Here is a 21,745-nt window from a genome sequence, read left to right as displayed (position 1 = left end):
ATAGTTAGATCATCCTGGAGCTCATGTATATAAAGACTATACTAACCTTAAAGTTAAATCATCCTGGAGCTCATGTATGTAAAGACTATACTAACCTTATATTTAGATCATCCTGGAGCTCATGTATGTAAAGACTAACTAACCTTATATAGTTAGATCATCCTGGAGCTCATGTATATAAAGACTATACTAACCTTATAGTTAGATCATCCTGGAGCTCATGTATATAAAGACTATACTAACCTTATATAGTTAGATCCTCCTGGAGCTCATGTATATAAAGACTATACTAACCTTATAGTTAGATCCTCCTGGAGCTCATGTATGTAAAGACTATACTAACCTTATAGTTAGATCATCCTGGAGCTCATGTATGTAAAGACTATACTAACCCTATATAGTTAGATTCTCCTGGAGCTCATGTATGTAAAGACTATACTAACCCTATATAGTTAGATCCTCCTGGAGCTCATGTATATTGTATCGGAAGTATAATAGTGTGATGCGTTTGTGAACTCGAACCTTTATCCTTTTGTTTTCCTTATCATTAATGTCAGTTTGGAAAGCGGTGAAATTCAAATGTTCATAATTGAACGCGGCATTCAAAACAATGCTTGCGCATGGACCATAAACAAAGCGAGCGTAGCCATCTTTGATCTTTCTTTCAAAATGTGCGGATTATATGCGTGATGAAAAACCATGTATAATCAGAATTGTGGTGTTGTCCGTACTGAAAAATACCTTTGATTGCTTCCCGGCTTTACAGGAACAAAAACTTCGGTAAGAATTCTTTCTTTAAGCATTTTTAATGGAATGGAATGAATTTTAAAAGACGGCAAATTAATCTTTCATTTTTACTTAAATTAGACCAAGTAATTAATTTATTTTTGTATCAGAATATTTTAATCGTAGTCTATAATGATTTTGTTTATGAATTTCAAACTCGTATTTAATTTTTGATTAATTTTAAGCAAAAAAGTAACCCTAGTATTTTATATATTTTAAATATAATTTCGAATGCACGCAACCTCTCATAATGAATATTTACTTTATTTAAAAAGACGATTGTTCCAAATAAGAAAAGATTTATTCTCTTTTACAAGATTTATTTTATCATGTATTTAACATTTTAATATTTGATTATTAATTTTGTTATTTTCTATTTCAGCATGACCGTTTTCATACAATAAATTGTATTAGTAACTATGCTGGTTTTGTCTCTTGTGGGAAGTAGCAGGTTTCGTACGTCTGTACGCAAAGATCTGGTAAACGGCCAGCCAAATGCCGTTGTACCGAAACAATGAAAACGGTATGAAGTCCAGTCAGCCAGTCAAAGCCAGTGACAGTTACCGTATGTGTTGAATGTGAATAAAATTCTACACGTGACTATAGTTGTAATCAGTGTTAACAAAAGTGAAAATGGCACCTAAAAAGACTAGGTATGAATTATTGTCGGGCAGATTGCCTATGGCAGTTGAAGTGATAACCGCAGAGTTAGCCAGAGTGATGCAGGTAGTTTCAGACACTGCAGACATTAATGTTAATCTCGCCAAGGAATGCATCCTTGTCCATGATGCGAACCTAAATCTGGAACGTACCATGAGCGGTCTTCAACAGCTGGATGTGTTAATCCAAGATGATATTAACCTAAAGGATTTTTATAGTGACGTTATCATGGCACGAAAGAACTATAGCGAGTTAAAACTTACATTAAGTGCTATAGATGAGCTAAGAGCGATAAACAATGAGGTCTTAGTTCTTGGTGATGATCTTGCAGCTCACAAAAACAGTTTGCAACAACGTTGTATGCAAATAGTGAAAGTTATTAAAGGTGATTATATACCTTTACCAACTAAAATCATTAGTGATATGACTAAACTGATGGAGACGCTGGCAAAGGCTAAGCAAGAGCCTGTTACGCCAGTCTCGGGTGCCTCGGTAGATCCTATGCTGCCGTCATTTGGCGCCCAATCGTTTGCTGCCAGTCCGATGTTTTCGTCTCATGGGTACATGCCACGCCTAGACGAAAAACTCCTTCCCAGCTTTGATGGGCAAGAATCTTCTTATGCGCAATTTAAGGAGAATTTCCAGAAGCTTACTACTGGATATGAGCCCAGCTACCTGCAGATGGTGTTAAGTTGTGAACGAGTTATGAAGGATAAACCGTTGAGGCTGCAGTTGCAACAGATTGCCACGCACGCAGCGCAGTGGACATATCTGGACCAGTTATTCAAATCCAGAACCAGACAGATGTTGTGTATATTCAACAGCTGGGACAAGAAAGGTAAATTGTCCGAGAGCGGCCAGATTGTTAGCGCTCTTGCCGAGTTCTCAGGTGCCATCAACCAGCTCGAGCAGATGACCAAGGCTGATGGTAAGGATGCAGTTTCTACAAGCCAATGGCTCACAGTTTTATTGTTGGAGATGTTATCCAAGAAACTGCCAAAAGAGTTTCAGGATAAGCTCGACCTTGCACTCGGGTCAATGGACGTTCCCGACGTGCCTAAGCTGCTGGATATACTAGAACAGCAGCGTGGAGCATTATTGATGCGTACCAGTCACGGCTTGGACACGCCGTCCAAGAAGAAAGGTAATCCTGCCGCAGCTGCGGCCGCCGTAGGTAAACCTGGTACACCTAGCAAGTTCAAGAAGAAGCAGTCCTGTCCGTCAGACGGCTGCAGTGGAGATCATTTTTTGTTTAAATGTTCGAAGTTTACAACCATGTCTGTTCCAGAACGGAAAGATTTTGTGATGAAAATCGGCAGGTGCCTTTTATGTCTTAATAAAGGGCACCGCGCCTCAGAGTGTCCGCGTGCTGAGAAGCTTGGAGGCTGCAGGATCAACAATTGTGGACAGAAACATAACTCCCTCCTCCATGAGTCCGTCGCCCAGGTTTCAGCTGTGTATGAAGCGCCGTTTTTGGGTGAGAATAATTACATGTTGATGCTCCAGAAGTTGGACGCCCTGGATGTCTACAAGAGGAAGGTGCCTGTGTCTGGGATGTGGGACACAGGTGCCAACCTCACCATGGTTACACAGTCTATTGCCAAGAAGTTGCAGTTGCCCTCTACTGGACGTGTAGCTACCATTTCAATGGCTGATGGCAAAGTTCAGTCATGCCCAACAGTTAAACTCTGCCTGGTTGACCGTAACAAGAACAAGCATGTTATGGAAGCAGCTGTTGTGCACACAATTGGACATACAGATGGGCTGCGCAGCATGGACCCAGTTGCCGCAGCTGCTCTGTTTGATATGAGGCCACAAGATTTTTCATTGGTCAATGGACCACTTGATATTCTCCTCGGGCATGTCACGCCCACGACGTTCCCAGCGGCGGATAAACTCATAGGCGAGTCAAGATTATACCGCAGCATTTTTGGTACAGGTTTCCTTGTTGTTTCAGCCGATGGAAAGCCTGTTAGCAAACCAGTTGTTTGCAAAGTTACTAAGTTGGAAGTTGCAGCTATGGACTTCCTATCGTCGGAGGCGTTAGGCGTGCAGCCGCCGCGGCTGTGCAGTGGATGCACGGGCTGCAGGCATTGCCTGGCACTTGCGTCAGGCAAGTCAGCCGTTGATCAGCAAAAACAGGATCTGATAAAAGAAGGTTTAACATTGGATCTTGTGAAGAAAGAGTGGACGGCAGCTTATCCATATCGGCTGCCAACACATACGCTGCCGAACAATTCGCGGCAGGCGTATAATATAGCGCTTCGTGATCGCCGGCGCATGTTAAAAAACGGCGAATATGAGGTGTTTGTGAAGGTGTTCAAGGAGGCGGTGTCCCGTGGGGTGTACGTCAAAGCCACGCCACAAGACTTAGCATATGAAGGGCCAATATACTTTAATTCATTAGTGACGGCCTTCAAGGATAGTATTTCTACCCCCTTGAGAATCTGTGCAAATTCTAGCTTGACCTGCAATGGCACAAGTTTAAACCATATTATGATGGACGGCCCACCACCTACCTACACTTTGTTTCACAATCTTATTCGGTTCAGAAGTTACAAGTGTGCCTGCGTGTGTGATGTCTGTAAATTTTACAATTCTTTGGCGGCCACGTATGAAGATTCGCAGCTGAAGAGAGTGTGGTTTGCAGAGGATGAACATGCCAACCCCGAAGTTTACTTGACCAAAAAAGTTAACTTCGGGGAGAAATTGGCAGGCGATTTCGCCGTCACAGCCCTGAGATTGACAGCACAGATTTTTGGAGGGCGCAGCCGCCAAGATGTTCATGATGTTTATGGATCTGAATACGTCAAGGGAGCAGAGGTAGTTGCGAAGCAGGACCTGTGGAGAAGTGAGCAACAACCTACCAGTTCCAAGTTTGTACTGCATCAGGATGCTCCAGCTATCAAGCTGGAGCAGTGTACCTACATTGATGACCATACTGGCGGTCATAATAGCAAGCCAGAAGCCGTCAAAATGGTCGAAGAGCTGAAGGAAATGATTGAACCTGGTAACTTCAGTTTTAAATCAGTTATTTATTCTGGAGATGATGTTGATCCTGTTAAGGTACTGGGCATACAATGGGCCCCCAGAGAAGATGTTCTTACTTTACCTGCTCGGGTGAATCATGGCGCCAAGATAAAGGGCCGAAAATTGCTGGAGGACCTTGATCTGTTAGATTTATGGAGAGCCATGCCAGAATGTGTAACGAAGAGAGAGATTTGGCGGGTTGTACAGCAGTTATATGACCCCCTTGGTCTCCTGTGCCCACTACTCCTGAAGTCCAAGCTTATACTTCGGGAGGTTTGCATTAGTGGCGTATCATGGGATGAGCATGTGCCTGCCAAGCTGAGAGATGATTTTGTTGACAGTTTGGCCGACAGAGCTAAGCTTGCAGAAGTGCCATTTCAACGTTCTTTAGTTCCTGATGAGCCACTGGGGCTCCCAACCATCATTGGGTTTTCTGATGCTTCAAGTTCAGCCTACGCAGCCATCATTTACCTACGTTGGCCAACAGCCAGAGGCTTCGAAGTGATTTTATGTAGTGGCAAGAGTCGTGTGGCTCCTGTTAAAATTGAGTCTATTCCAAGACTTGAGTTATTGTCATGTCTATTAATGGCAAGATTGGCGGATGCAATTGTCCGGGCCCTACCCTTTGCAGTAGCAGGCAAGATGTTTTTTAGCGACAGCACTTGCGCTATATCGCAAATTGTGTCTGAATCAGTGATGTTAAACATATTTAACAGTCATCGTGTGAGTGAGATCCAACAGCTGACCAGCCCAGAGGATTGGCGCTGGCTTCCTACAGATCAGAACATTGCAGATCTTGCCACCAGAGGCGCTTGTACCATTCAAGATGTTTCACCAGGATCCAGGTATCAGGATGGGCCTAAATGGCTGTGCCTGGAGCAGGACCAGTGGCCTGTAAAGACGGCGGGTGAAGTAAATCACCCCATCCCAGAGGCTGAGATGAATCAGCGTATGGTCCGATTGAAATGTATGACCGTCCAGGTAGTTGATACTGATTTCTGGAGAACTTTAGCACGACGTACCTACAGGCAGGCACGTAAAACTATGCAGGCGGTAATCAGAGCTGCCAACTGTTTTAAGTTGTTGCTTGTTAAGAAACGAGTTCCGGCCAGGCAAGAGCCAATGAATGTTGCGGTTCCAGCTGGACAAGAGCCGCTAGTTGATTCCAAGTTTTATAGCAACCACACTTTTTCAATTACCTACCTAGATGTGGTGTGTGATTTATTCCTGGCATCATACAACCAGGAGAAGGAGATGGTTATGGAGGCTGAAGGTAAATATGATAGTCTTCAACCTTATTATCACGAGACTGAGGTGTACTGGCCTATCGTTGGTAATAATGGCTATTATCCTGTTCGTAAATTCAGAGTCCTCAAGATGCGTTCCCGTGGAGATGAGGCCTTGGAGGCAGCAGCCGAGGGGAAGAGAAAATTGTTCAAGGATTCCTTGGCCTTATTTTGATTGATCGTCACAATAACTTGGCCAGACTATTCCTACAGCAGGCCCACGATGAACTTGGCCATGCCGGTCATAGAAAGACTTTGGTACAGAGTCGCAGGTATGCTTGGATATCACGTGGCCGCCAGGAAGCTATGAAGGTTGTCAAGTCATGTTCCAGTTGTTGTTTAGAGTATGCACGTCGTTCAGCCCCAACTATGGCAGACATCCTGCCTGACAGGTTACAATCTTCAGTTCCCTTCTTTCATGTCCATCTGGACCTTGCTGGCCCGATGGAAGTTACAAGGCCTGGGGTCCGCACCAGAAAGAATCCAGCCAAGTACAAGGTTTGGTTGCTAATTGTTTGTTGTCGTTTTACACAAGCAGTGTTTATTGATGTTCTGCTGGATTATAGTACTGAGGCTGTCATTATTGGCCTCAGAAAGCTTCAAGCATTCTACAACATGCCCAGAGTCGTGACTACTGATCGCGGCACCAACTTTCTTGGCTCGAAAAGAATACTTGATGAAGTTATGAAGAAATCTGGTGTGAGTTTTGAGTGGCACCTTGTACCGACTGGCGCTTATTCGTATGTAGGAAGTGTTGAGCGCCAGGTCGCCATGGTCAAGCGTGTCCTCAATAAGAAGTTGTGTGGAGCTGTTGTCAATCACAACGAGTTGTTGCTGCTGACTGCTGAAACTGCTAGAGTTTTAAACTCTAAACCCTTGAGCTATGCTACACAAGGGAATGATGTTAATACATGGAGAATCATTTCTCCTGCTGATTTGTTGGGTGGCAGAGCTAACGACGGGATTTGCTCGTTCGAGACCGGTTGCAGAGATCGAATTACACGCCATTTAAGCCATCTGGAGGAGCTGACTAGACAGTTCCATGAAGTCTACAAGCAGCAGCTGCTGCCTGAGCTATTGCGCACGGTAAAGTGGAGGCGCAATCAAGTTCCGCTGAGCGTTGGAGATGTTGTTCTTGTCGACGGGTGCACCAACTTGGTTAAGAAGTATCGCCTCGGCAGAGTTCAAGACGTACGAGGCGGTGGCCGTACAGTTGTAGCCCGTTTCAAATTGTCCGATGATGTTGAAGCCACGGATAACGAGATTTCTTCAAGACGATTGTTGAAAGTAAACCTACCCCAAGATGATTCCCAAGACGATTAAGTATTTTTATTAGTATCGTTCTTATCGCGTATATTTTTAAACTTTCAACAAATTGCATATTTTTTTAAATTTATAATTGACGCAAATTTCCTTACAAATTCGTTTAAAATTATAAATGAGCTCAGAATTTTATTTCCAACGCATAAAACTAAAGTTTTCTATTCGAATACATGAGTTTTCTTTACGGATTTATTTGATCGGGACCTGGGATTTTTTCGCGTAAAAAATCTTAGGTACGTATTTTTTTAATTTTGGATGCGAAGCATTATTGTCGTTTCTTGTTTAACAGACGTGAAATATGATATATACAGATAAGAATATAAATGAAACACATTTGATCATTTTAAAAATATCTTTTTATATTACATGCATACAAAATAATTTAATATTAACTATATATTAAGATTATTATATTTAATTTCGTTCTGAAGATTACCTAAAAAACAAAAAAAAACAGTAATTTTATGAACATAGCAGATGCACTTTGATTCGTTTGATTAATTCGAAGGATAAAGCCCAATAGTCATGCGATCCGGGGTGTTCCAGCTCTGTTTCCTCGGCCGAACAACCTAGATCGCATGGAAACTAAAGCTTAAAAGAAATATCTGATGATTTAAAAAGATTCTTTCGTAGTTTCTTTGATTCCTTCTTTATTTGAAGACTTTAACTTTGGAACATTTTTCATTCTATTTTTTTCAGAAATGTTCGTGAATTGAGCCCCGCGCCAGGAATCCTGTTCACGGTTACACAAAAAAGAAACAAAACATAACCATTAACAGGACTCGTCGCACGTGGCATTATTATAATTGTAGTGCGTCGGTTTGATCTGCTAGCTTTCGAGGTTCAGGTTAAACTGAGGCCCCAATTGCTCTTAATTTTAAGAAGACTGTATAAATAAGTACATGGAAAAGCTTATTATCTATTCAGCCAAAGAGAAATTGCCAAATAAACACTTTTTGAGACTTTTCTTTTACTTTGAGCTTAATTTAAAATTCGCATATGCAAAAATGCAATTTTATTTTCATTTTGATGTTTTATTGATGAATTAATACAGTTCTTTTATATGTTCTTAGATATAAGGATATTTTATTTTGATGATATGTTTAGATTAAGGATAATTTTACTTTATTTGATTATTCTGTTTATCTAGATTTAAGGATTGTTTCTTATCTATCTTTTACATAAAGATTTGATCAAAGAAAGATTTGCGTATGCATTTTCACTTTTCTTTAGCAAAAAATATTTGTTTGAAAAGAAGTTTTTAAGTAATTATTCTTCTTTTATTAAAAAAGTATGAATGAATTATTTGATGATTAATGCAGAATATGTTTAGCATTAAGTTTATTTAATATTAAGAATATTATTATTGATTAGGTACCTAATTAAAGTTTGGGTACTTATTTAAATTATTATTATGTATTGCATTACATGGTCTAACAAATTCAAATAACCATTTGTTTATTTCGAAAAATTGTGAGGCCATGAGAATAAGTGTTATGAGTGAGTAGTGAATGTGTAAGCTTTCAATGAAGAATGTTTTATTTCCTATTCCTTTATTCCTACATTTTTGTGGAATTGTGTCATTTTGTGTTATTGCGAGTATTCATGAATATTATACTAGCAAACTTGAGGCCAAAGGGCCAAAATTTAAAACTCTTGTAATTTATGTGGTTTTGAATTGTGACTTTTGTGGACATTGTCTGCACACAAAGTTGAAAAGTTGAATAGTGTGGTGTTCGATTCCCCACTTTCAGGCGGGTGTGTATCGGAAGTATAATAGTGTGATGCGTTTGTGAACTCGAACCTTTATCCTTTTGTTTTCCTTATCATTAATGTCAGTTTGGAAAGCGGTGAAATTCAAATGTTCATAATTGAACGCGGCATTCAAAACAATGCTTGCGCATGGACCATAAACAAAGCGAGCGTAGCCATCTTTGATCTTTCTTTCAAAATGTGCGGATTATATGCGTGATGAAAAACCATGTATAATCAGAATTGTGGTGTTGTCCGTACTGAAAAATACCTTTGATTGCTTCCCGGCTTTACAGGAACAAAAACTTCGGTAAGAATTCTTTCTTTAAGCATTTTTAATGGAATTGAATGAATTTTAAAAGACGGTAAATTAATCTTTCATTTTTACTTAAATTAGACCAAGTAATTAATTTATTTTTGTATCAGAATATTTTAATCATAGTCTATAATGATTTTGTTTATGAATTTCAAACTCGTATTTAATTTTTGATTAATTTTAAGCAAAAAAGTAACCCTAGTATTTTATATATTTTAAATATAATTTCGAATGCACGCAACCTCTCATAATGAATATTTACTTTATTTAAAAAGACGATTGTTCCAAATAAGAAAAGATTTATTCTCTTTTACAAGATTTATTTTATCATGTATTTAACATTTTAATATTTGATTATTAATTTTGTTATTTTCTATTTCAGCATGACCGTTTTCATACAATAAATTGTATTAGTAACTATGCTGGTTTTGTCTCTTGTGGGAAGTAGCAGGTTTCGTACGTCTGTACGCAAAGATCTGGTAAACGGCCAGCCAAATGCCGTTGTACCGAAACATATATAAAGACTATACTAACCTTATAGTTAGATCATCCTGGAGCTCATGTATGTAAAGACTATACTAACCCTATATAGTTAGATCCTCCTGGAGCTCATGTATGTAAAGACTATACTAACCTTATAGTTAGATCCTCCTGGAGCTCATGTATGTAAAGACTATACTAACCCTATATAGTTAGATCCTCCTGGAGCTCATGTATGTAAAGACTATACAAACCTTATAGTTAGATCCTCCTGGAGCTCATGTGTATAAAGACTATACAAACCTTATAGTTAGATCCTCCTGGAGCTCATGTATATAAAGACTATACAAACCTTATAGTTAGATCATCCTGGAGCTCATGTATGACCGTAATATCATATTTCTCTCCACCTTTCTTCCTTTGTTTAAATTTGCATTAACATTTTTATATTTTTTTTTATTTTTGTTATTCAATTAATAGTCTCTTTGCTTGATTGGACTGACTCTAACAAAGTATCTTGGATCCAGGAAAGAAATCGAAGTAAGGGGTTTTGTCAAACTTTCAAAGTAGCTTTTTATAAGTTATTTTAGGTTAGGTTAGTTATTTATAAATAATTGCCCCGCAGGTTAAGGGCCCCGTGCAGGGGCTAGAAATAGGAGAAAAGCTACTGTGAAAATACAATGAAATCCGTTACTTTGTTAGTAGCGAAGCTGCTCTATAATTCACTTTGTCCGTCCGTCCGTCAGTCAGTCCGTAACGCTATGGGAGAAATGGAATTTACTCAGCTCCTGTAAAAGATAGAATACTAAATTTTTTTTACAACAATCCCATCAATAAGGAGAACAATTAAGTATATTACATCAATGGCGGTAGGACCGCTTTTTAGCAGGTTTTAGGCTATTTTTATATTTTTCACATTTTTCTTCATATCTTTAGTGTATATATTCTGATTTTCAAACTTTTTTCAGTTATAGATATCAAAACTAAATTTCCCGTCGTGTAAAGAAAACAACAATGACGGCCAGACTGCTTAAAGCAGGTTTTAGGCTATTTTTTTTATATTTTTCACATTTTTCTCCATATCTTCAGTGTTTATTGTCCGATTTTCAAAATTTTTAAAGTTAAGGATGTAAAAATTAAATTTTCTGTCGTTTTAAGAAAACAACCATGGCGGTCAGACTTCCTTTTATCAGGTTTTTTTTATCAGGTTATATGTTTTACATATTTCCCCACCCATATCTTTGGTGTTTTTGGTCTAATTTTCAAACTTTTTTGGGATATCAGTATCAAAATAATTTTCTCCATTGTTATGAGCATCTTTTATGTAATTTACTTTGACCGTCGTCATCAAATCAAGGTTTCGTGTTTATTTTCTCCAATAAATCTATTCTTGATTTAAAAAAAAACACTTTAAATCTACCTTTACGTAGTCCTATCCACGATTTTTTTTGCTTCGCTACTTATGGATGTTGTCATCCTTATTTTCTTTTATGATCCAGTGTCTTTATTCTATAGTCAAAGTTTTATAATAACGTTTTCTTATTCTTTGTCTTAACAATTTTGGGTACTTAAGTGAATTTTGATTGGTTGGATCAGTAAGTTGGATGTTCAAACGTTTTAATCACTAATTTTCATCTACTGAAATGATAATTTGTATATCATTATTGAGGATGTACATCGATTTACCGGCCATTTTCTTATCCCTTTGATCCATGAGAATCCACCATCTACCTATCACAGGAAGCCGACACATTACCAATTACGCCAATGCAGCGGGTTACTTCTTTATAATTGCTAATGCTTCCCTGCAAAATATAATGCTCAGTATTAATGAGACCAGAAAGATTGAGAGGAAGACACCACCCAGTGTCAGCAGGGTCATGCCTCGACTTTCAACAAGCAGGGGAGAGGCATCACTGATCTGAAAATAAAACAGTCTTAATTTCATCTTCTTTGCTAATGTTCTTGGATTAACTTCATGCTTTCACCCAAAAGTGCCTAATGATCACAAAACACTCGACTGCTTGTTTTGAAAAATTAAATTAAGTGGAGGTTGAGTTTGTTTGTTTATTACTTTATGTCAGGTTAGGTTAGATTATATTGTGTACTAGGTAGCCCCGCAGAGTTCAAGCACTACAGGTATAGGTCCCGCCGGATTATGATTGAGAAACCAATCTACATTATCTTAGATTTTTTCAAAAAGGGTTGGAGTTGATAGGTGCTTTGAGGGGGAAAAGTTATATATTGCATCGTATCATAAACAACTTTCAATTAACGGATATAAAAATGTACAACTATACGATTAACCAGATTTTTAGTCCCGAGATGCATAAGGCCGGGCTAAAAAATTGGTTTTTATCTTATGATTTACAATTTTTCAGTATGACTGAGAACCGGTTCTAATCCTCCGGATATTAATCGGTTTCGAAGCGTTACTGGAAAACAATATTCACCTGAACAGAGCATTTATCTCCTAGTCCAGCTAGATTTCTGGCCTGGCAAGAAAATTCTCCAGACAGTCCTTCAGATACTTCAAACTCTGTTGACTCAGAAAATATAGCGGCTGAAAAACATAAAAAATATAAAATTCGTGACGCTTTACATAGTGTCTAAAAATCAGTCATGTGACGTCATAAAATGAAGGATGAGAGGATAAGTGGGAAAGAAAATCTCCAAAAAAGATTGATGGTTATGACGTCAGATGGCTGGATTTTTAAGACACTTTGTAAAGCTTCAGGTTCGTTTCTGTTTTGTTTGACCCATGGGGAAAAGGCGCTTGCAAAAGAATGTTTTCATATCTCTACTGTTGCTCTTATTATATGAATCTTAAATAAAGTAAATCTTGATGCTGTGAGAATTGGTGCAAAAAATATGACGTAACAAAAAAAATTATCCAATGAGAGGCCGTTATTGACCAATGGCGGCAATGGTAGTGGCCGCCATTGGTCAATAACGGCCTCTCATTGGCTAATTTTTTTGTTACGTCATATTTTTTGCACCAATTCTCACAGCATCGTAATTCTTATATAAAAGTAACAGGATCTCTTAAGGACGTAGCCGCAAATAATTAATAATGTATTACTGCAAGTAAAACATTTTTTCATAGGTTATAATACATAACGTAAGTAATATTAATCATAAACTAATGAATTTGAATAATATAAAAATAGCAAAACTTTGTGTTTTTGGCTAAATTATCAATAAAACAAGGATGACAACATCCATAAAAGCGAAGCACTGAAACGGTAGGACAAACGGACCTTAACACTTGTATAGTATCTGAACTGAAAAATCGGAACATAAATGTAAATATGTCGAATCAAAATTGTAGGTAAATTTGTTGAAAAACTGTTTAAAAACAGGATAATGTTTATGGACATACTTACATTTTTGGACTTGATTATAGAGTTGCTTCGCTTATAATATTGTTCTTTGTTGTCCCAGGAATCACTATACCAAAAATCAGATCAAACGGATAATTAAAACACTTGAAAATTTGTTGTTAAAAAAGTAGAAAAATCAACATGTTTAAAATGGACGTACGGACATTCTGGTAATGATTATAGAGTTGCTACGCTTTCTAAATCATACCCAACTACTACAGGAATCATCATGCAAAGTTTGAAATCGATAGGACAATTCTAACATGCCTAAATTAACGAATAAAAGCTATCTATCTCGGACGGACGTACGGACGGACGGACGTACGGACGGACGGACGGACGGACCGACCCTAATTATAGAAAAGCTTCGCTTTTAAAAAGTTCCCTAAGTTATTATCCTAAGTTTAATTTTTAACAAAATAAAATTTTATCAAAATCTTAAAAATATTTTACTTAATTTTTTGTAGTGAAACTAATCTATAATTCCTAATGACCGTCCGTCCTTCTTTCTTAAAAGTTGAGCTTAACAAGAATGACAACATCCATAAAAGCGAAGCACTGAAACGGTAGGACAAACGGATATTAACACTTGTATGGTATCTGAACTGAATAATCAGAACTTAAAAGTATTAGAGTCGAAGCAAAGTTGTAAGTAAATTTGTTGAAAAAACTGCTTGAAGCAGGATAATGTTTATGGACATACTTACATTTTTGGACTTGATTATAGAGTTGCTTCGCTTATAATATTGTTCGTTGTTGTCCCAGGAATCAATATACCAAAAATCAGATCAAACGGATAATTAGAACACTTGAAAATCTGTTGTTAAAAAAGTATAAAAATCAACATTTTTAAAATTGACGTACGGACATTCTGGTAATGATTATAGAGTTGCTACGCTTTCTAAATCGTGCCAAACTACTACAGGAATCATCATGCAAAGTTTGAAATCGATAGGACAATTCTAACATGCCTAAATTAACGAATAAAAGCTATCTATCTCGGACGGACGTACGGACGGACGGACGTACGGACGGACGGACGGACCGACCCTAATTATAGAAAAGCTTCGCTTTTAAAAATAAAGTAGAATTTTTTTAAAGATTCTATGACAAATAAACCAATAAGCATCTACTTTATAAGCCAATTTGTTCGTCAAGCTGTCCATATTGCTGTTGTGAATAAAGGAAAACTACTAAAGAATAATAATTTATCAGGTGCTATTAAAGATAGATGCCTTATAATTCTTGTGAAATCTCCGATTTTACACTCTATTCTGGTACTTTAACCCTCTTCATAAATCACCTTTTTTTCAAATGAATTCTTTTCTATATGCTCTACAAAAGCATGTTCTCATCTATTTATTTTTTCTTATTCTTATAATGATAATATATATTATACATGATAGATATGATTTGAATCAATGGGAAAACCCCAACCTGTATAAACATTAATCTTTATCATTTTTTCTATCAGCTCTTATGTGACATAGAAAAGAGATTTTGCACATGACAAATGATTATTTAATAATTTTGTTTTGCCATCTTGCCAAAAAGATCATTTATTTATGAAAACTAGGGACATTAAAGTATGATTGTACAGTACAGTGAGATGCGCCAAATCTTTTATTTATTTTTTGTTTGTTTGGGGAGGTTCAAACGTTCTAGGAAAGCATACGCGGATAATGTTACGGGGTTGGAGGAGAGAGTAAGGAAATCTTATAAATTTTTGGTTGTTCTAAAATACTTTGTCTAATATGTAGATAAAGAATCTACAGTTTTTACAAAAATAACATGAGATTCTGACAAAAAACTTCATCAATCGATTTTTAAGAGATGCGTAGCTTTTATAAAAGAAAACTTTTTCAGCCAGTTCAATAAATTTACAGCTTCAATTATATTATACCTACGAATATATATTGTTATATAAACATCAATTTTTTTAATAAAGTAATACATAATCAATACATGGCCGCAGCGCTCGGCCCCCTGGCCTGCCTAGCCGCGGGCGCTCGGCCCCCTTGCTATAACCTAACCTAACCTTACCTAAATGTTGTAAAAAAAAATATTAAAATTTGAAAAAATCTACCAACCACTTTTTGTAAATCAACGAAATTCTAAAATATAATTAAGTTAATGTACGATAAACATTCATACATTATTACATATAAGTTAGGTTAAGTTAGGTTATAGGCAAGGGGGCCGAGCACCCGCGGCTAGGCAGGCCAGGGGGCCGAGCACTGCGGCCATGACCTTCTAGCATTACGATTTTTTGTAGAGTAGGTCTTTTGTAGGCGTTGGTCTTTTGTAGAGTAGGTCTTTTGTAGGCGTTGGTCTTTTGTAGAGTAGGTCTTTTGTAGGCGTTGGTCTTTTGTAGAACCGACGAGTAGGTCTTTTGTAGGGGTAGGTCTTTTGTAGAGTAGGTCTTTTGTAGCAACGCCGGATTATATCCATGGTATTCTCATTCTATAGTACAAATTTGTTAAATAAAACTTACATGGTATAAGTTTATCTCCGTGATACCAGTAGAAAGATACATTCGGCGGATTCGCATCAACTACACATCTATAAAATAGAAATATTAGATGCTTTCCCATTTAGTGCCTATCGAGCACTGGAACCTACACCTTACTTTTATAATAAATTGAAGATAGGGGGGAGGGGGGTTATGTACATCTATAAAGTAGAAATATTAGATGCTTTCCCATTTAGTGCCTATCGAGCACTGGAACCTATCCCTTACTTTTATAATAAATTGAAGATAGGGGGGAGGGGGGTTATGTACAGAGAAAAAAAGGGCCTTAACCCAGCAGGGCTAACAAGTAAACAATATAACCTAACCTATTCTCAAATTAAGTATTAAACAAACCAAAAACTCTCCAGCCCTTATTTTCAATTTACTTTAAAAATAAAGAGGGGGGGGGGGAAGAGGTGTAATATGCAAGACAAGGTGCTTTGAGGGAAAGCGCTAAATCAATTTCAGGGATAGGACAATGGAAGTTACATTTCTTGTGATTTAATAATAATTGATAATTTAGTTAAAAACGGAGTTATGTACATATTTCTGAATTCTTGAATAAGGAAGCATGGTACATTTTTTACATGCATCTTTTAAAAAGAAATTAGTGTTTCTATGATAAAAATATTTACATTTTTACCTTAAATGTAGCATTCCATCTGTGATACGTTTTTCAATGTAGCAGTCGGGCTTGTATAACACATTCAATCTCACTAAAACATTATCATAAGTATTATTTATATGAGAAGCAGTCTATGCAATTAATTTGGTTGGTATGTCGTCTGTAGATCGCACTATTTGTAATTAGAATAAAATTAAGACTAAATAATCCTTCCATTTTTTGGTAAAGTAGCATAATACAATTATCAAAAAAGTTTTCCTTTTATGAATAAAAATTAGGTTGAAAATACACAACAATTATAAGATGTTATACTTAAAAAATTAGTAATTACCTTTCTTTTGTAGGTTTCCAAGGGTATTAAAAGCTGTGCAGGTATAGGTCCCACTGTCTGTACGACTAACAAACAATAATTTTTATGTAACTCAATGTAGAAAAGAATAAAAGATGTTGGGTTTCGATTTAAAAAAATGGTTCCTTATAAAAATTGTTTGATTTTTAAATCAAATTTCCAAATACATTGAAAAATATGTTCTTTTAAAGAATATGGAAAAAGATGAGACGACGAAAATTTAAAAAAGCTCAAATTAATTTGGAAATGGATTAACTTAGCATTAGAAATAGGTATACTTGGTGATTTTAGGGGTTAAGACAATGGTCGACAAATTGATATTTTGGTGCTTTAATGAGCATAAATTGAAGCTACTGAAGCTTAAGATTTCAATAACTACTAAACTGATTTAGATCTTCTTTTTAGGGAAGCTTTGCATTGGTCACAAGATGGTTTAAGTCCATGTTATTTTTAGATTTATGTCTTGGAATGGTTGTAGGCTATTTGTTTGCAACCTTTCTAAATACAGAACCTCTAGATACTAGGGGCCCAGCCTCTAGTTTTGCATACATTGCAACCTAAATTTAACAAACCTGATTGATGATTTGAAATGTAGAAATTGCCCAGACCTTGTTCGTGTTCCATTTTCATACTGCCAGAAATACTTAGCTTTCGGATACGACTGGAACAAAAATCAATATTTATATGCTATCAAATTTGCTTATACAGAGATCTAAAGCAAAATACCTCCTACAAACTCAAATGATTGAAAACCCGAACTTAGACACATATAAACAGACAAATATTTTAAATTGTTTTAGAGCTCCAAGGGGCCATACAGACCAAAAAGACATTAATCATTCTTTGAAATTGGTGTTTTCATCCTTGTTTAAAAAAGCATAACAAACCTCAGCTTCACAGAGAAAGTTCTTGGTTCTTGCATTTTCTCTGACTTGCTGTTCCTCTGGGGTCACTTGGATGTTCCGGGGGGGATAGTGAACCCTGAAAGAATCGTATCAAAGACAGATTTCCGCGGTTAGTAAAATGAAAAATTGTTATGCTTCATTTTCCTTTAAAGTATATCTAATAAAACCATTTGACAGATAGCAGTAGAACTAATATTTTATGTTTTCTGGCCCTATGAAGGTTTTAGTCTTTTTGAAGTAATTATTCAACTATATTATAGTTGGAAGCCACTAATATACAAAAAGTAAAATTCTATCATTCTATATATAATTATAAAAAAATGTTACAAAAAATAGAATTCTATCATTCTATGTATAATTATGAAAAAATGTTTGTTATAATGAAATAGAACGAAGTAGTAAGTAACTTGAAATGTAAGTTTAATTGAAATTAAAGTTACTCTTGTTGTTGTTGAAGTAATTTGAATTAGCCTCCTTTGCTTTACCTAGTGCAAAAATGGTGATACAAAATATCTTTGAATTCGTCCTTTTACAATTTTAATTACTTAATATCTTTTTAAAGTACCCTACAATCAATGACCGACTGAACTTTCCTACCATTATAATGTTTAAAAGCAAAGCTTTTCTATAATTAGAGTTGGTCCGTCCGTAACGGCTTGCTCTTTTCGTCAATTTAGACATGTTAACCTATCAATTTCAAACTTTGCATGATGATTCCTATGTTAGTTAGGTACGATTTAGAAGGCGTAGCAACTCATAATCGTTACCAGAATTCCCTCCGTCCATATAAAACATCTAAAATATTATAAGAAAAGTATCTCTACAATAGAGTCCTAAAAACGTAAGTACATATGTCCTCAAACAGTAGCCTCCATTTAGGAAGTTTAAAATTTTTACTGAAATTCAGTTCTGACACTTTACAAGTATTAATGTTCGTTTATCCTACCGTTTCAGAGCTTCTCTTATATGGATGCTGTCATCCTTATTTTCTTTTTATAAATTACAAAACTTGAATTGTTTTAAACTAAACATCAGCGTTGGAAATCTGTAGACAAAAAGTAGCCGTCTATCTTAAGCAGCAGTCGAGAAAATTACGTTAACCCTTAATGTTAAAATATTTGATAACAATGTCAGTTTTAGTGATTCATTGACGATAGCTGCCGTTTTTTTTTATATTTGTGACACAACCAGTACTTTTAAATTAATTATTCTCAAGATTTTATTAACTAGATGTTATGCTAAATTAACAAAGAATAAAAAAGTTGAAAATATTCTTTAAAAAGGTTGAAAACATCCAGTATCCAAGAAAGATTGAAGTTATCTTTTCCATAATTTATTAGTCAGTATTCATTTTTCTGCTTAGTTTCACTTCAAACTGTCCCACTTAACCTTGATATAAAAAAAACTCTTCAAAATCATATTTTTTTCTGTGCCTCGATGGACTAGTCGTATGTAAGCCTAAGCTTCTAGAACGATTTTGAAATAGCTCCAATATTAAAACTTAAACTTGTCATCAGTGGCGTCCATTAGGGGGTGTAGAGTGGTGTCAACACCACCATTAAAATTGAAATTTGGAAGGCCTGCTTTACCCTTTAACCCCTAAATGGTTTTACATCCTACTGAGTTGGGTTTTTGAAACAAGAATGCCGCGTTTTTTCGACATTTTTTAGACCTGTCGTCTTCGGTCAATCAATCATTATTATGAAAAGGTCCTGTAGGATTTAAACAGAGTATACAACTTAGGAATTCAAAATTTTAAAATTATTATTTTAGCCATTTGTATAATGTCTAATAAAGCTCTAAAATGATGCATTAACTAATATACAGCAAAAATGGATTTAAGATTATTTATTTTTCTTCTATGAAAGCCATACCAACAAAAGCTAAATAATTAAATAAATAGTTGTATACTCTGTTTAAATCCTTTTCATAATAATGATTGATTGACCGAAGACGACAGGTCAAAAAAACGCGGCATTCTTGTTTCAAAAAATCGATCTCTGGTGTATGCTAAGCACATTTCTGCTTGTTACACACAGTGTAACTATAAAAATTAAATTTTACAGATCTTACTTAAAATAAGTAGAACTTGCGACTCCTTCCCCAATAGTGTTATTAGAGGCAACACAGGTATAGTTGGCATTATCTCTTCCAGGAACCAGGCCCTCGCTCCAGGCAGATATGTTCATTAACAGTTGACTTTCCACCTTGAAGAAATACATCAAATGTTATTCAAAAAGTTTTTAGTCCAATATACCAGAGTGTTTATAGGGCCCTAAACCCCCCCACCCCCTTATTCTTGAAATAAAACTAAAAAAGGTGAGAAAGAGTATGTTATCTCCTTATGTTAACCGCCATAAAGAATAAAGAAGAAGATGAAGTAAGAAAATGTTTTAAGACATTTATTCTTAGTAAATGCTCTTTCAATTCTATCTTAATTTTAAATTATAGCTAGATGGATGGACTTGATGAAAAACATGGAATCACAAAGTACAATTTTTCTTTATTGGAATATGTCTCACCTGAGTAAGCGTGTTGGTACTGTAATCTGGTAATTTGACTACATTTACAACTGCATATTTTTCATCTGGCTCAATTCTTAAATAAAGACAAGTTTTATTACACAAGTCCCCAAAGTTTAGTTATAATGTTTTCTTATTCGTTGGCTCAAGGACTTAGGAGACTGTTATTAAATTTTGATTGGTTGGTTCATTAAGTTGAGTATCCAAACGCTTAAACAAATAATTTTAATCTACAGAACGAGTTACTATGTGAATCATAATTGGATATGTACCTTAATTTATCGGCCACTGTCTTATCCCTTTAGATTCCTGAATGAAACCTTACAGGGGCGTCCAAGCTTTTTATTTTGGGGGGGGGGTAAAATTTTTTTAAGGGGGGGGTAATTCGGTTTGGGGGGGGGGGTAAAATGGAGCGCGAAGCGCGCCGCAAATTTTTTTTACCCCCCCCAAAATTTTTACCCCGGGGGTAAAATTTGCTTGGGGGGGGGGGTAATTACCCCCCCTGAAATCTGTTGGTAGGGGTAAAATTTGTTTACCCCCCCCCCAAATTTACCCCCGGGGTAAAATTTTTTGGGGGGGGGTAAATACCCCCTCATAAATGGTTGGGGGTGCCTACGGCACCCCCAAGGTAGGAGTAAATTCTAAATGGGGGGGGGGGGGGTAAAATTAAAAAAATTTTGGAGGGGGGTAATCGCCCCATTACCCCCCCCCCTTGGACGGCTATGAAACCTTATTAACTAATGTAAATAATATTTCCAGAGAAAATTGTCAATTTAATAAGGTTTAAGAGAAATCATGATAATCATGACCAATTATCTTCAAAATTAGTATATTAGTATTTGTATTATATAAAAATAATATTTCTATTTCTTTTATTAAATCATTTCAAAACAGAAAAATCACCCAACCTTTAACCTTATATTATTTAAAAGGTTATTTCTTTTTATGTGGAAATATCATTAATTTCTAATTAAAGATCGACTTATTATGATTCAAAATTTCGTTAATATGATATATTAGAAAACGTCAATAGGTTTAAGTAGGTAAAAAATGTAAAAATGCATAATGTATCTATAAAAAATAAGATGTTTATGATAGGCGTTTAGTTCTACTTGCCTCACCTATATTTCCAGTAGAAAGTAGAAGGTAGAATTTAAAGATTTTATGTATATTGTTCCCAGATATTAAAAAAGTTATACCTAGACAAGGAATGAAATACTTCTTTGTCCTCTACTTTTCCAGCAGTGAAAGTTCTTTTATTATTATTTTTATTTCAACCAGTCACAGAAAAATTTTACGGAATAATTTTTTTTATGCTATTGACCTTTCTAATTGAGCTTTATTTAGGGTCGGTCAGTAAGTCCGTCCGTAAAAGTTAGCCTTTGTCCTTAATTTAGACATGTGCTATAGTTATCCTAATAATCTGATTTTTCGAATACCGATTTCTAGGACAACTTAGTACAATGTTATAAACGAAGCTTACCTATAAAGTCCTAAAAATTTAAGTACGTCCTTAAACAGTATCCTGTATTTAGACTGTTTTGCAACTAATTTACTCAAAATTTATTTAAACTTATATATTTAAATTCTATTTATTTAGTTCTGACACTCTACAAGTTTTAATGTTCGTTTGTCATTACATTTCAGAGCTTCGTTTAATGGATGTTGTCATCCTTGTTTTGCATATCTTCGTTAAAAACAATAAAAAACTTTTCAGCAAACGGAATACCTACAAGTTTTATAAAATACAGTTTTTTACTACAATTTATTTTACACTATTGTAATAAAATTAGTCTAAAATAGAATAGTTTAAAAT

At 35.9% G+C, this 21,745-nt stretch overlaps 2 protein-coding genes across 2 annotated transcripts in view; one reads left to right on the top strand and one right to left on the bottom strand.

Moving 5' to 3' along the window:
• The first annotated feature begins 480 nt into the window (after positions 1-480).
• LOC145327460 (uncharacterized) lies at positions 481-7,085 on the top strand. Its single transcript, XM_080171008.1, has 3 exons — positions 481-780; positions 1,169-5,883; positions 5,979-7,085. The coding sequence occupies exons 2-3, from the start codon at positions 1,420-1,422 to the stop codon at positions 7,083-7,085; spliced, it is 5,571 nt and encodes a 1,856-aa protein (XP_080027134.1). The 5' UTR covers positions 481-780; positions 1,169-1,419.
• Positions 7,086-11,410: 4,325 nt separating this feature from the next.
• LOC145327459 (hemicentin-1-like) overlaps positions 11,411-21,745 on the bottom strand; it is a 61,585-nt gene continuing 51,250 nt past the window's right edge. The window contains exons 29-37 of the mRNA XM_080171007.1: positions 19,930-20,005; positions 19,481-19,614; positions 17,390-17,483; positions 17,075-17,163; positions 16,485-16,549; positions 16,172-16,244; positions 15,511-15,578; positions 12,087-12,196; positions 11,411-11,554 (exon numbers count right to left, since the gene is read on the bottom strand). Coding sequence (XP_080027133.1) covers positions 11,411-11,554; positions 12,087-12,196; positions 15,511-15,578; positions 16,172-16,244; positions 16,485-16,549; positions 17,075-17,163; positions 17,390-17,483; positions 19,481-19,614; positions 19,930-20,005 — 853 coding nt within the window. The remainder of the gene's footprint in view (positions 11,555-12,086; positions 12,197-15,510; positions 15,579-16,171; positions 16,245-16,484; positions 16,550-17,074; positions 17,164-17,389; positions 17,484-19,480; positions 19,615-19,929; positions 20,006-21,745) is intronic.

Source organism: Acartia tonsa, chromosome 9 (assembly GCF_053477335.1).
Source record: "Acartia tonsa isolate MP-2025a chromosome 9, ASM5347733v1, whole genome shotgun sequence".
Taxonomy (NCBI): domain Eukaryota; kingdom Metazoa; phylum Arthropoda; class Copepoda; order Calanoida; family Acartiidae; genus Acartia; species Acartia tonsa.
Note: the sequence above shows the minus strand (reverse complement) of the source record. Positions and strands in the feature narration are given on the sequence as shown.